This window comes from Gastrolobium bilobum, unplaced genomic scaffold, assembly GCF_033153095.1.
Source record: "Gastrolobium bilobum isolate Gb01-03AN ecotype WA unplaced genomic scaffold, APGP_CSIRO_Gbil_v1 utg3796, whole genome shotgun sequence".
Taxonomy (NCBI): Eukaryota; Viridiplantae; Streptophyta; class Magnoliopsida; order Fabales; family Fabaceae; genus Gastrolobium; species Gastrolobium bilobum.
In genome coordinates, this window is record NW_026896017.1 from 15,343 (window position 1) to 31,775 (window position 16,433).

At 31.9% G+C, this 16,433-nt stretch overlaps 2 protein-coding genes across 2 annotated transcripts; both read right to left on the bottom strand.

Annotated features, from left to right (window-relative positions):
- Positions 1–1,372: 1,372 nt before the first annotated feature.
- LOC133297325 (probable 2-oxoglutarate-dependent dioxygenase SLC1) lies at positions 1,373–3,166 on the bottom strand. The gene is made up of 4 exons (XM_061496439.1): positions 2,873–3,166; positions 2,486–2,727; positions 1,909–2,236; positions 1,373–1,644 (listed from the first exon to the last, which is right to left on the bottom strand). The coding sequence occupies exons 1-4, from the start codon at positions 3,164–3,166 to the stop codon at positions 1,399–1,401; spliced, it is 1,110 nt and encodes a 369-aa protein (XP_061352423.1). The 3' UTR covers positions 1,373–1,398.
- A 9,232-nt stretch (positions 3,167–12,398) lies between these two features.
- Positions 12,399–14,021, bottom strand: LOC133297328 (purine-uracil permease NCS1-like). The gene has a single exon (XM_061496442.1). The coding sequence runs from the start codon at positions 14,019–14,021 to the stop codon at positions 12,399–12,401; it is 1,623 nt and encodes a 540-aa protein (XP_061352426.1).
- Positions 14,022–16,433: the final 2,412 nt, after the last annotated feature.

The window sequence follows — 16,433 nt, forward strand, 5'->3', positions numbered from 1 at the left end:
AAAGAATCAAAAGTTTGGGGATACTAATGGGAGCCAACTTGCCTCAAAGATATAATTAAAATTGAGTTAACTTAAAAAAAATGTTAAAAAAAGCCCCAGCTGTAAATTTAAAGCAAATGATAGAAACTAATGTTTAGAGTATTCATTAATCTATAAAATGTTTGAGTATGTGTTGGTACAATCAAGTGAGATTAAAAAGAGATATTAAGCAGCAATACTCTTCTCTCTACTCCAAGTTTTTATAGCTAATATTACGAGAGCATGATTATATTTACAAACTTAGTTTACAAATTACATTATGTACTACGGATAGTACATATTACTTTAGCATGTACTACCCATAATACATAGTATAGTTTGTAAGAGTTTGTAAATTTTGAATTTATAAATATAACTACCCCATATTACAAAAGTAAAAACCCACCATATATATTTTCAACTGTTAGTTGAGTGAGCGAGCCATGTATGTAACCCCAAGGGGTGTGATTATCGTTATAGGGGGGCCTTTGACAGTAATGATATAGACTAAGGCTATGTACGTAATGGAGTCCCAGATGTATGTATAACAATGGTGGAGGGTGTTGAATGGCTACAATGGCTCTCCAAGTTGACAAAATAACATATCATGAAAATTGTGATATCCTCTTCCTCATGGTGAAGAGAGAAGGGGTATTTGTAGTTAGGGTAGGTTCCATCCAAGTGGGAGAGTGAGCAAAATTAACTATTATGGGGAAGAGCCATAGCAATATGGCCTTGCAAGGGCAAGGCATTATGCAGCCGCTGTCAGGATTGCAGTGGTTGCTGTGCAGGGAAAGGTATAAAAGGGGGAACATTTTGGAGTCCATGCAGACAAAGGGGAGGGAAGGACATCTCAAGTAAGACATTTTGATGTCTTACGCTGGGAAGTCTGCCAAAAGAGTGCTGGTATGGCAACACCGATGTTGCTGGGTTGGTACAGTAGGGGTAGTATGGGCTCTTTGATATTGGGCCGATCAGATTGGGCTAGTTAGTTGGGTTAGCCAGAACATATATCGTATTAATTCTTGAATAATTTATTTAAATGTAAAATACACTAGGTTACACTATGTACTTTTTGAGGTACATAGTGTAATTTATAAAAATAAATTGTAAATGGATTCTTCCCCAATTTTAAATATCATCTAGACGATACACCAACAACCAACATAAATCACAATTTCCAAAATTTTCTTCTACAAAATAGCATAATAATACAGAGAAGCACAAGAGGCAGTCACACACATGATAATAATTATACAGAGAAAGAAAGCAAAACCGTCTCTGTGAGAGACAAATCAAACCATGATTAATGTTACATATAGAGTCTCCCTCACTTCAATATCTATAATTCTTGTTTCTTTATCTAACTTTCCTTGTAATTTACGTCAATTTCCTAGAGTCAAGGAAATCCTTTTTCTTGGTCTCTCTGGTTGATATGTACGCAAGAAAGCTATCAAAATCTGTGTCCATGTAACGCTTGGGATTCGCTTCGTCAACGAGTTTCTGTGACGCTCTCACCGTGCAGTTGAAAGGAAGGCTATGCAGCGAAGCCACCGATACCCTACTCTTAAACTCATTCACCAGAACCCTATGTAATACGCTCTTGTATTTTCCGTTGCTAAATATCTGATAATCCAAAAATCAGCACAATATAAAGCACGAGGAAATATAATAATACGAATTCTTATAACCATTAATTCTATTTATATATAACCGTTTTAATTAAATTGAAATCAGAGTTCACGTGGCAAATAGAATCAATAATTAATATCGGGGCAAACAAATTTATTCTTAAACGGATATAAATTGGTACTACCCCATAAATATTTTGAGTTAAAATACAGGTTTAAGTGTATTTTATGTAAGAACACGTTGAGGGAATTTAATTACCTCTAAGTGATCACCAATATTGACAACAAAGGCGTTGGGAATAGGTTGAACAGTGACCCATTTGTCTTGAAATTGGATCTGCAAACCCTCAACCTCGTCTTGGAGGAGAAGAGTGAGGAAGCCATAATCAGAATGAGGGGGCATCCCCAGGGTTAGGTCTGGTTGAGGGCATGGTGGGTAGAAATTGGTGACCACCATCTGGCTCCCGTTGTCCAATTCTTTAAGAATATTGTCCTCTTCTTCCCTAATTCCTAAGCTCTCTAGGATGGCTTCCATTATCACTAGGAACAAGTGTTTTGTTTCTTCTGCGTAGGTAGCCGCCACTTTCCTGTTTTAAAAATTTAAAAAAAAAAAAAAAAAAATTAAAATACGCTATCGCATATAACATATATTGTAATTAGTGATCAGAATCAAAAGTTATCTGTTTGTCCTTGTGCCATCTCAATAATAATTTACTAGAAACTAAAAGTAAACCATATACTAATTAATTTCTTTATAAAAACAAGAATATTAATTAATATGACTTAGTGGGTGGGATCAATTAATGAATTTTTAATTAATCAAGATATATACTAACCGAAAGTCCACTGGGGAAGCAGGCCAATGGGGGAAGAAATCTTGATGGCACAGAAGTTTCAAGAAGTCCCTCCAGCAGAACACACTGTCTTTGGTTTGGCTGAAGCTGGTTCCATATCGAACCGGTGCTTTCATATCAGTTGTCATATACTTAGCTCTCTCCTCAAAAGAGAGATTGAAGAACCTGCCACACACATCTATCATGCTGCTCACAACATCATCAGAGATGCTATGATTTACTAGCTGCATCAATCCATTATACAACACACTTTAATCAGACCACATTCTAATTAAACAATCTTATATAGGTTCTCTGAAAAGCTATATATAATATATATATAGCTCAACATGCATGAGGCTTCAGTACTATATGTACCCAATTTCCTACCTGGAAAAATCCATACTGTTCACAAGCATTGGCAAGGGATTGAAGGACTTGAGACCTATTTGGACCAAGCAAATCGGCAAAATCAATGATGGGTAGCTGAAGCTTTTGCTTCTCATCAACATTTGAATCTTCCATAATATTCGTGGTGGGTCTATCGGAAGCAGGAAGTATGTACTTCTTAGGTACCCTGTGAAGATCGCCATTCTCATAGAGATGCTTCACTCCTTTCTCATATTGACTTTCTGGTATATCATTGTCGCTCCTCTGATCATTCATTGCCATTGCAGGAGACATATGCTGCTCAATGAAGTAACCTGTGGAAGTAATAAATTCTATAAGAACATTCATAAAAAAATTAAAAAAAAAAAAAACTTAATCTTATATAATTGTACTAATTTTAAATACGAAGGCGAGCCTAGAACAATGATATAATTGACCTTGTATGACCTAAAGATTACAGACTCTTTTTTTTTTTGATAACAAGATTACAGACTCTTTACAAATATACAAGAGTATAAGAGTTGCTATTGTAACCTCGTTAGTGGAGGTTCGATCGAGAATATTGATAGGAATAATTAAGTACAAGTGTGTATATATATATATAAAGATGAGCTCAAATTGAGTTAGTAACAACTACCTTGGATGAGAAATATGTAGATAGATTAAAATGGGGCTAATTAGAAGGCTAGAAAATGAAAAGAAAGTTTGAATGGATGTTAATGTTAAGTTGATGTTGTTGTATATATAGTGAAGGGAAGAGGGAAGGGTAAAGCAGGGAACAGTTGCAAGTTTTGAAGAAACTGGTTTCAGGTTTCTGAACGGGGAAGACTGATTCCATTCCATTCCAAGTCATTAACAATACCGTTGACAAAAGTCAGTCAGACCACGGGACGAGGACAGATACATAAGACCCCATCTCTTGTCGCTCCAAATTTCCAATCGTATATTGTCCCTTTCCTAGCTAACCTACCTCCCTCTTTGTATTTTTCTTGTTATATATTATTTTAATTTTGTATTATTTTTCATTGTAATATAAAGTCTGAAAACATTTATTTAAAAAACTAGTCTTCACTAGTTTTTTTTTTTTTTTTTTTTTGAGATATTTCAATCTGTTCTCGTGACTAGTTTGGTTTGAGATAGATCTCGAAATTAAGGCTTTGGAAAGGGTTTAAAGACTTAATCTCAAGACTCACTTTGAATTAGACTAGTCTCAGAGCGATAAACAGATTAGAATATCTCAAAAAACAATAAAAATAAAAACTAGTCATCACAAAAAACCATATATACATATAGCTGACTTTTGTGGATATATGCGTATTAGTATATTACAGCCTTTTCCCACGGTTTTCCTCCAGTTTGGCTCCGCTCTATTAAGTAGCAGCCTTGCACCATTCATTGTCATGCCTTTTGATGTCATAATAATTAACTTTTCGTTAGTATTTGAATTCAATCTCCTTCTAGATTTCATTTTTGACGACTGAGTTCTTTTTATGTCTGCTAGAATTAATAATCGAAAATCCAAATCTTTATTTCGCGCGTACATTTACTTTCCACGTCGTGTTTAAACTTTTTGGTGGCTCAAAATATATATGTACATGTTTGAATGATATATTGCATTTTGTTATTAGTGGGTTCTCTCTCTACTTTCGTTTTGAATGATGATTGTGAATGTGATATATTTCATCTATCTTCCAATTAATAATGATCATAATCTTCACTTGTTTTATTAACTTTTACTTATTTTCTTTTGTATGCTGAGTGGATCTCCATTGTTTTAATTAATTTGCTAAATGGGTTGCACGTTTTAAAATACAGTCAGCTTTTTTGGTGGCTTAAATTAGCCATCTTGGAAGAGCTTGATAGGTTTCTTAACTCTTTATTATCAAGAATTAATCATTTACTTTTTTGTCAAATACGATTAATTAATCCAATCACTTTCCAGTGTTAGATCATTCGAGAGAGTAGTACAAGAATCATCTTTAAAACTAGCAAGAAACTTAATTTTGCGCAGATTAACATTTTCAACTGCCAATATTTATGGTAAATTTGATGACGCAAAACAAATTTGACACTGTCTGTCCGCTTAATTAGTTAGTAATCGATCCCATCTATGGAAATTTTTTGTTTGGCCGGTTGGATTATAATGAATGTCCTCTTATTATATATAACTAAATTGTTGGATAAATTCAAAAGTTATTCTCTTAATGAAGTAATTGAATATATATCATCACCCACTATAAGAAACATGAAGTTATGTAGATTGTAGTTTTGCTTTTAATTTCTTTTGTATCCAAAAAAAAGAAACATGAAGTTACGTAAATTACTTTGGAGAGGTCGTTGTTGCATGATTAAAAGAACCAATGAACTAGCAGCACATATTAATATTAAATTATTTAATAGCTTACAAATGGAAATGACACCGTCAAAATGAATTGCAATTCACCAATCTTGGTTATTCAAAACAACTTTTATATATATATATATATATATATATATATATATATATATATATAGGGTTTTATAATTCTCATTTAACATGAGAATTCAAAATTTCCTACACACTCTTCGATTTCCGTGCTGACATGGGTCCTACATATAATTTTTTCCAACACATGGGTCTCACATACTTTTTATCTCTACAACATGAGAATTGAATTCTCATTTAACATGAGAAAATCAAACTCCATATATATATGGTAGATTATAACGTATATATATTTGTATTTGTAGCCATATTACTTGTCCTCTATGGTTTGGAATCTTTTTGAAACTACTGCCACGTATAGGTTGTCTGTCATCTGCTATCGGATTTATTTAACTCGCCTTCCTTAATTCTTTTCGCTCAAGTAGTGATGTTATACACATTCCATTTACTTCAATTCTCCCATCTAGCTAACTAGTGAACTTTGTATATCATTTAAATAAAACAGAAAAAAAATCATGTTATCACTACTAAAGTTAATCTCTCAGTAAGTCTTTTAAAAAAAAACCTCTCATCACCTAACACTTTTGTATGTTTGCTACAGTACAATTCTAATTCAAAAAAAAATTCCTTATACAAATATTTTTTATATCAAGTTTGAATTAAACTGAAAGAAATTTATAACATTTTGTACTATCCTATTTTAAACTAATAATTACGGGCCTGATTGATATCTATTTTGTAAAACAGTTTTTTTTTTTTAAAAACAAAAAAAATAAAAAAACTTGTTTGGTAACGGGTGTTCTGAAAAATGCTTCCCAAAACAATAACTCTTTTTAAATTTTAAAAATCAGAAAACCAAAACATCCTTATGATGTTCTCCAGCGCTGTTTTTTGTTTTTTGCATTTAGGCGGTGGCAAAATCGTAAATACCAGAATTTTTTAATGGCAATTTCGTAAAATTAGGACCAAAACAATTACTTTATGATGGCATTTTTGTAATTCTAAAAGTTCAATAATGGCATTTTTGTAAATAATTACAATTTCTTTATAACTTTAATTTAACTACCCTCAAACAATTTTTTTAATTTTTTACTTTCAAAATCAATTTTTAAAATTTATATTTAAAACTGTTTTAGAAAACAAAAAAACTAAAACACTGTCAAACACCCCTTATATTTCTAATAAAACTTCGTAAGCAAGCAATATTACTATTCTGAATCGATCATATATGTTCCCATTAGAAGGGTTATACCCCTAACCCCTGCATTTATAAAGTGAAATAAATGTTATCTTATCCCATTCAATCTCAATATCCCTTCCCTACCGGATTTTTTAAAATGAACCGGGCCCATTTTTTTAGGGTGGTCCTTTTACTATTTTTGGAAAAATATATTTCCTTTTTTGTTCTTCACTTTTTTAAAAATTTCCTCCCATTCCTTTTTCTTTTCTACTTTTAGAAAGGGACCATGTGTGGCTGGCCCACTAAAACAAAACTTCTTCCCTGCACTCTGACATGGCATCTTGCATAAGGTAAGAATTCTTGCTTTACATCTAATGGGTGCACAATTATGGCCATCTCTCTTTTTATTGGAGAATATTCTCCATCTACAAATGCTTCTTGTCACTTTTGAGGAGGGACTTTTTTTCAATACTCACTCACATTGTTGTTATGCAAAATACAGCCTTGTTCTAGTCTCATGATAGAGATGTTAGTCTAAGACTAATAGATTGATATTGGATCTAAATGTTTTCTTAATTATCTATAAATTAGATGTCTTTGAATGTAGTAGATCACTATGAACTAGGAATAACAACATTAGCTAAAAGGGTGATGTATGTACTCAGTGATAACATATCAGCAGAGAGAAAAAGTGTTCATATCTATAGATTTTATCTCTTATTTATAAAATTTACCTATGAGTAGTGAAATTCTAAGCTTTTGGAGGCTTTTCTAGTGATCCATGTCTAGGTTCATACTGTCACGTTAAGATTAATATCCTTGATTGATGTTTTTCTTTATTTGTCTTAATTTTCTCTTTCAATTATCCTTTCTTAGGCCTTCTAAAATATGGGCCTCTCGGATAAGTTCATGACAAGCCCCAAAGCCACCATTTGCCCTACACTCTCTCCTTGGTTCTCAACTCATGTAAGACTCTCTCCTATTGAACTTAGCTTTATACATCGTTTGTCTAGCTAGATCGCTATTATATTGATATACTATACTCTTTTGAAGGAAATTTGTCTATATCATCTTCTTTTTTTGGAGATTAGGGAAATAAAACAAAAAGACAACTAAGGACTATTACAGTTGGCACAACCCAACACGTCCTTTTCTACATAATTACTACAGCCCTGAGGAACAATAGGAAGAATGTTAAGCTCCCAGGAACTATGGTTAACACTAGCAGCTAACCAATCTGCGAAATTTGTCTATATCTACCACAAAAACAGTTCAACTAGCAATGACAAGAATCAAATATGTAATTTGTTGGCTAACAAATTTGGGTTCTCTTCATTTTAAAATTACATATATTCTATCGTATCGTGAAAATTGCCTGCTGTAAATGTTCCGAAAGATGTAGAATTGATAATTGGATGATGGACCTAATGTTTGGGCGAACTCGATCAACCTCAAAATAATTGAGTTTGAATACCCTACGCGTGTAGGGAGGAAGGTGCCTAGAGAGTACCGAGTTGTTTCGGCCTCGATGTTTGGCTGATGTCGGAGATAAGTTAACACCGCCTCACCAATTTTTGTATAGCTAGGTCACCCCACAGCGGAAATATTAACGATGATTATAATCAAAAGCAATGAAATTAATTAATACACTATCAGCTATCCCTATCCAAATTTAAAAAAATAAAAATAAAAAATATTCAGGTAGTGTGCGCGCGTATATAAACGGAATTCATGAACAACTTGTTTGTTTATTTGAGTTTCGGGTTCTGAGCTTAGAATTTACTTAAAAGGTCCAAGCTCTCTCTTTTTTATGTGTGTTTTATTTTAGGAATATGATATTGTTCCTATCAAATAATGTTATTATCAATGTTATTATTATATCTTAACCATTGATTTCGGTCAATCAACGATTATTATTTATTGTGAATTAATAATTATTTAATGAATTTACTTTGTGAAAATAATAACCGTTGATTGACGAAAATAATGATTAAGATATAGTAGTGACATTGATAGTAATATTATTTGATAGTAACAATTTCCTATTTTTTATATTAACTTAATTATTTTCTTTGAGACGAGTCTATTCTCATATATCTTCATAAGTTTTAACTCTTTGAATTAACTATATATATAAAACTAATCTCGAGAGTCACCTTTTAGTTAGATCAAAAATAGAACACCCCCCTCCCCCTCTGACCTGATCAATGTGAGAATCCAAAATGTAAATTTAACATGTGGCTTATGCTAATTATTTATGGGTCACGAGCTCATTCAACAAAATACTATAAAAGTGCGACCTTTAATGAAAAGTATATTTGGTCTATAAATAAATGTCAGTAGGTATTTTGCCTAACCAATCACTTCGCACATTATTTTTTTCTACTATTTTTCAATAATATCACGTTGCTTGACTCGGAATTAATATATGCAAACCTTTTTTTCCGCTCAGGTCGTGAAGATACCCGAGAGACATAACTCGCCCCAAAAAATAATTACAGTCATGGAAAAAAGAATAACCTATAAGCTGAATTACCGGTCCAATTTTTTTATTGAAATTTCTGGCATAAGCTTAGAAGAACTCTTCTTCCCTGGCCTACATCTTTTTTAATAAAGAAAGATGTGAACTCCAGTATATATACCTTATATATCATATCGTAGTAAATTAAATTTTAACTTTTCTCGTTAGAGAGTCACATCATGTCTAACATGAATATCTGATATATACAACCACTTATAATATATATTACAATAATTATGTTCAGGATAATAACATGTCAATTGTTAATTGATTTATGGGGGAAAAGTATCTAATATTACTTTAGATAATTTTGTCTAATATTCACCAAAACGACATCGTTTCGGGATTGAAAAATTAAAAAATTAAAATGATAAAGACTATTATAACCCTGAAATAAATTAAAATTACAAACTTTCTGTTCAAAAATGACATCATTTCGATAAATATTACATAAAATTATCTAAAATAATTTTAGAAAAAACAAACCATAATCTAATATATATATATATATATATATATATATATATATATATATATATATATAAGCAAAATCTACACAAGTCTTAAACTTCCTCATGCTGAAATTATAATTAATAAAGCTTATCCATGCATTACAGCTGTTGACCTCTTTTAGTTATTGAACTTATGCAGTTGTAATTAATACGCACTAATTAAACAAATGATAATAACGTAAGTATATGCTCGTCAATCTATATAATATTATACAAAGCACCCAATAACTAGTCAAATCATTTTATCAGCAGTAGGTAATGTTGAATAATTGGTAAACACCTGCAGGTGGGAGAGTAGAGCTATAGCTTCTATAGTTAGAGTCGAATGATATATAGCATTTGGTCAATAATAATTGAGCTTATATATATAATAGGCAGATCACGAGAGTCTACATAACTAAGTTAAGCCTGTTCACCAACTCAGTGTCCCTGTTAAGGCAAAAGTTTTATTAGGAATGGGGGATGCAAGGGTCTTATTATATGCATGTTTCCCGTGATATAAATTCTGTCTTTTATCAAAGTTTTAATAACAAAATCATGTAAAACAAAAACATTAACATAAGGATTAACTAATTTTGGTTATATATGTATGATATTTTTATGTGTTTCTCTTTTCTTTTCTTTTTTAAAAAGGTTCTACTATATATATATATATATATATATATATATATATATATATATATATATATAAAGAAGCTTTAAATTTGTCCAAAGTCCTCAATTCGCTGGATGACATTTTTTCTAACTTGCCCCACCTCACCTTACTATTGCATCATGAACTATATGCAGTGCTTCATAATATTTTATGTCATGTCACCCAATCACGTCTCATCCTGGTTTTAGTTAACCACTTGTTAACTAAAGCATGAGCAAATAATATGTCGGACAGTAACATAGCCCCACCTTTGAATATCAAATAATAACCTTGTCAATTTTGCAAAGCATCAAACAGAAAAGGTGACAATTGAGATCGATTGCAAAAAATAACCTTTCGAAAAACATAAAATAAGACCCAAAAAAAAAAAACTATCAGTGATTGCAAATGGAAAAACAAAAAAACAAAAAAAACTGCCCAGTTAATAGACAGAGAATTGATGATCGCATCTATTGGCAGGGGAGTCCACAAAATCCTTGGCGAATTGCAGCGGAGGTTTCATTTAACAAGAGATTTATTCTTAAGAGTGAGATGAGTCATTGACACCAAAATATTTTCAGTGCTAAGAGACAACTGAAAAAGTTATAGTCTGAAAATATTAATTCACGGTCCATATGATTATTTCTAAAAAAACAAGGAACTAGAATTATTGGATTTTTATTTTTATTTTTTGCAATAAGTTTGCTGCGGACTTTAAGTGTGTGGTATACGCAAGAAGCAAACAATATACAGTGGATTGGGAGAACATAGACATTTTCACTTCAATGACCTAACAGTTACAAAAATATTATTTTTTTTCAAATAACAAAAATAATTACAAAATCATTTCAAATAAGACAAGTAAACAGAATATTTTTAGAAATATTTATGTTGAAAAATATGTACATATATTTAAAACATCTCAAAATAACTATTTTTATTAATAAAAGATTAATTATAATAAGAATCAACTTAAAACATTTTGTAAATAATTTATTATAACAAAAAAAATTAAATTTTAGGATAAAATATCTATATTTACTAATCCACAAATAAAAACTCCAATATATAAATTTTTATCCGCAATTGTAGCAAAATAAATACCATGCGTTATGCTAACTCACGAAAGCTCTGATACAGAAAATGGGCCAATTATAGAATTGGAGGCTGTGCTATAGAGTAAGTAAGGGAGGAATCGAAGAAGTTGGAATTGGCATTAATTGGGTCGGTTCTTGAATCTAATAGTTAGAGTCTTGGCCCAATAGAATTTGAGCCCTTTAATAGGACTTACAAATGGGATGGAACCGCCGTTTGTAATATATTTTTGGGTTTTAATATTTAAATATTACGAGAAATAAATTTATCTGCTATACACATATAAAAATATGTGAAGTCCATATAGAGCTAAGTGAAGAAAAGAAAGAGAAAAAAATATAGATCCTACACATTTTTATATGGTGTAAAAGATAACGTTATTTCCTACAACATAATAAACATTAATCTCGTACCTTTGTAATTTTGAATCTGCATTATAGCGAGAGGTTTTGTGCAAATTTTGGTTATTTGATGGCATGGTAGAAAAACACATACAGAGATACTTACAATTAAAAATAATTTTTTTTCTAAAATTAATTCCTTGTCTCTTTGCTACGATGCAAAGAAAATAACAGAAAGCTTCTCTTGTTATTTTGGTTTGTTTTGTTGTGCCTTGTTAGCTTTATGTTCCGATTAGTGATTTACTAATTTTTCTAGTCTAAGTTAAGAGAAGAAAAATCTAACAACTGTTTACAATTGAGTCATTGACTCTTAAAATGTTAAATTCTTAATAATGAGAAAATTAATACAAAGCTAAGTCTCACACCCTCACGGCCTCACCACTAAGTTATGTCATGCCCTTCTATTCTTAGTTTATGCATTATTAAAATTTAAGCTTGAATTTTTCTATTTAAAAAGGAAGCAAAACCCATAAAATGAGGACAGCTTATCTGTCAGTATTATATTTTACGGAGATAACATGTTCATATAATCCCTTTACATTTGTAAGGAAAATGAACATACAAGGCTGTCCTAAATCCTAACATATCATGGCACAATATTAGTAAAATAATTATTATTGAAGATTTGAAATAATTAGTAACATCTTTCATAATTCCAGCGTGATATAGCATAAAGTTGTCTCTCGTATGGTAATGCCAATGTACAATGTGTATACTTAGGAGCTGGCAAAAGGAAAAGGTGGAATCCTAGCAGCAGATTAACCTGCTTTCCTTCTCAAACCTGACATAACCCAATATAAGAATCCTGCAGAAAAGAAGCTAATAAACCAAGCATTGTTGTAGATGACAACAAAAATTTCAGGAACTGATGTTACAATTCCAACTTTCTGAAGGAAACCGGGGATTACTGGTAATATTCCAGCAACTAGAGCCACAATTGCTTTCACATTAAACCCCCTTGAATAATAGTAAGCCCCATAAGGACTCCGTGTATATAAATCTGTTATGGTCAAGTTTGTTTTTTGCACAAGATAGTAATCCACTAGAAGAACTCCACCAATAGGACCCATCAATGCAGAATATCCAACTAGCCACGTATAAACAAAGCTCTCACTTGACTTGAGAAGCCTCCAAGGTTGGAATGCAATTCCAATCAGTGCCGTTAAAAGAGCACCTCTTCTAAAGGTGAACCATGTTGGGCAGAGATTGACAAGAGCGTTTGCAGGTGCTACAACATTAGCAGCAATATTGGTCGTGATGGTTGCTAGGCTTATACCAAGGATTGCAAGGATAGTAGTTGCAAAGCCACCAATTTGACCAAGTAACTGAATTGGGTTTGAAATAACTTCACCAAATATCACTTTTGTAGATGAGGTAACTGCTATGCCAACAAATGTGAATGCTCCCATAAATATGGGAAGACCAGCTTGACCAATGATTTGGTCATTCTGGCTCTTGGCATATCGTGTAAAATCAGGTATGTTAAGAGCTAGAGTAGCCCAAAAACTAATATTAGCAGTTAGAGAAGGGGAAAATAGAGACCAAAATTCCGAAGTGGAAAGCCTAGAGGACAAGGATAGCATGTGACCAAAGCCGCCAGCTTTGACATAAGACCAAATCAAGAGGCAGGAAGTGAGGAAAATGAGTATTGGAGCTGAGTACTTTTCAAGCTCTCGAATGCCATCAATTCCTTTCCACACAATGGACAATTGTGCCACCCAAAAGGCCATAAAGCAAACAAGTTCAAGTGGGGAAGTGCCAAGCCAAGGTAGAGATTGAGACAATGTACTTTCTTTAATTGATTTTGGCAAAAGAAGGAAAATTGCTTCACCACCAATCCATGATTCAATCCCATACCAACCACAACCAATCAAGGCCCTTAGGAGAGTGGGAATATGAGCACCATGGATTCCAAAAGATGATCTAGCAAGAACAGGGAATGATATGCCATAACGGGTACCTGGATGACCAGTTAGTATAAGGGGAACTAAAAGGATCATGTTGGCTGCAACCACTGTGGCTATGCCTTGCCACCAAGCCATTCCAAGGTCAACAAGGCTACCAGCTAGGTAGTAGGAAGGGACTCCCACAACGAGTCCTACCCAGAGGCTAGCCATTTCCAACCCTGAAAAGGTTCGTTGGGTAGGTGCAGTTGGCTTGAGATCTTCATTGCTAAGTGTGGGATCAGGCTCCATCTCAAAATTTGTTGAAGTGAAAGGGACAGAAGAATTGGAGCATCTCATAGGGACATGATTAGCCAAGGAGTGGTTTCGAGCATGGAACTGGAGTATGAGAGAGTGAGAAGGCCTTGGATTTTTTGAAGTTGCAACTTGGGTGAGAAAAACATTTGGATGAGAGAGGGTAAGACATTTGGATAGCATGTTCATTGTTGTTGTAGAAACTAATGTCTGATGAATGTAGAGGATGGGTGAGGTCACTCTCTTCTTATGTGAATGAAAGGGCAAAAAAGAAAAAAGAAGAGGTTTCCTCTAAGTATGAGTTTCTCTTTTGACTTCTGGTTTTCTCATATCAGGAGCAACAATGAGACACCGTTTTATTTTGTTCATTGTTTGAAGTATAAAACATAGGGAAAGTATATCATCATACAAGTGTTATTTCATAGACAAAGAAGGTGTGTGCTCTATTGAAATAAAAAATAAAACATGGGGCTCTTTGTATCTATAAAATGATATAATTTATGTCATCTAAAATAACACATATTTTTTTCATAAAATATTAGTAGTTGTATGATTATTGCGAAATTGTATCCGCCAGCTAGCGTGCTTGTTACTCGTAGTGGTTATAATGATTTGATTCTAATATAAAAACAAGATACTCGATCTTTCAGACAGGTTGGCAAGAACAATGCAAAATAATAGAACCCAAAAAAATTATATTTATAAATTTTGTGTTTAAACTAGTATTACATATTCTGATAGAGTTGACTAGGAATGTATTTTCGTAAAAGGTTTTATAAGAGTTATGTTGTAGGAAGTGATTGTGTTATGTTATAGAGATTTGTTTTACGTGCCATAATTTTTATTTTTTTTTAAACATACGGGGCCCACAAAATGTTGTATGTGTAGGAAATATTTTGTGACCATGTTAAATGATAGAATGCAAACCCTTTCGTAAATATATAATGTAATTTATAAGAGTTTGTAAATATAACTTATTTTTAATAAAATATATATACATATATGAGTTTGATGTTTCTAAGAGATAAAATAATTTCATATACATATCAAAAAAAAAGAAAAAAAACATATGGGTCCCATTGTGTAAAAAATAATTTTTTTTCTTATAACGTGTTATACAATAAATCATATATATATTCTATTATTTTTGGGTTATATTTTTGTGATACAAAATATAATAGACCCATGTACAAGTGTGTAAACTATTCTTATTTTTGTCTATATTTTTTTTCAAAGAAGGTTATACTTATAACTTTTTTTATTGTGAATTAATAATTAATTAATGAGTTTAATTTGTAAAAATTATAATAGTTGATTGGCGAAAATCAACAGTGTTAAGATATAGTTATAAGAGATTGTAAAAAAAAAAAAAAAAAAAAAAAAAATTGTAAGTATAACTCATTTTTTTTTTTTTTTGCATATGTATATTTTTTGTAATTATTTTTTTTTGAAATAATTTTTGTCTATATTTTAGTTTCCCCATATCTTAACTGAACAAAAACACTGGGTTAGCGTCAGATGGGATGGGAAAAGAGAAAATGAAAAACATAAACGATGAGAGAGGTCGTGATAAGGAGAGAAACGAGGGATTAATTTCATTCAATACAAGGATATTCCCAATTTATATCGATCCCCCTTTTCAACCCTAATCGAAAGGACCAAAAGTCCAATCCCAAAATAGCTACCATATATCAACTACTTTTTACAGCAGAATCATGCAACAGAATCGTAATAGAACAATCGATATAACAAGACTATAGAACAAGTCCATCTCACAAATCTGCCAATGTCCACACTTACCGTAATGCTCGTCCTCGTCTAATCATCGAGGCCTTTGCTTCTGTCTTTTGTGCCTTCATTCAGCTACTGCTCCTGCATTTCCTAACTCCTTTGGACTCGTCTCTTCAACCTCTATTTGCATGCACCTCTTGCTCTAATGGGTTGATTTGGTCTTTTGGGCTTTACAGGCCTATTGTTGGCACTAGGCCTATATCAATTTTTTCTCTAATTTGCCCGATCTGCTTGAAAATCCGATCATACTTTTTTTTTTTTTTTTTTTATGTAATAATAGTAATAACATTAATCACAAACGAGATAAAGAATTATATGTTTTCATTAATAATTGATGACTTAAACTTGATTAATTAATTAAGAGATAATTTTTTTATCAATTAAGGGTCTTAATTTTATTAAAAGAAATTCATTAATAAAAACAATAAGAAAGGTAAATATCCAAATTGGCATATAAAGATAATCTATTATAAAATAAAGGGATAAGATGCTTGATACCGGTATCAAACTTTAAAATTTGACACCAAATCCTAACCATTGATTTTCATCAATTAGCGGTTATCATTTATTGAGAATCAAACTTATTAATTAACTATTAATTTTAATAAATGATAATCGTTGATTGACGAAACTTAACGGTTAGGATTTGAAGTCAGATTTTAAAGTTTGACACCAGTGTTAAAGGATCCTACCCCTAAAATAAAATATGTGATATATATGGCTTTAAATTTTTTCTAGTTATAAATGTTATTAAAATATTTTTTTTCTTAAAATAAGATTGACATCCTTACTAAATTTTAAAGA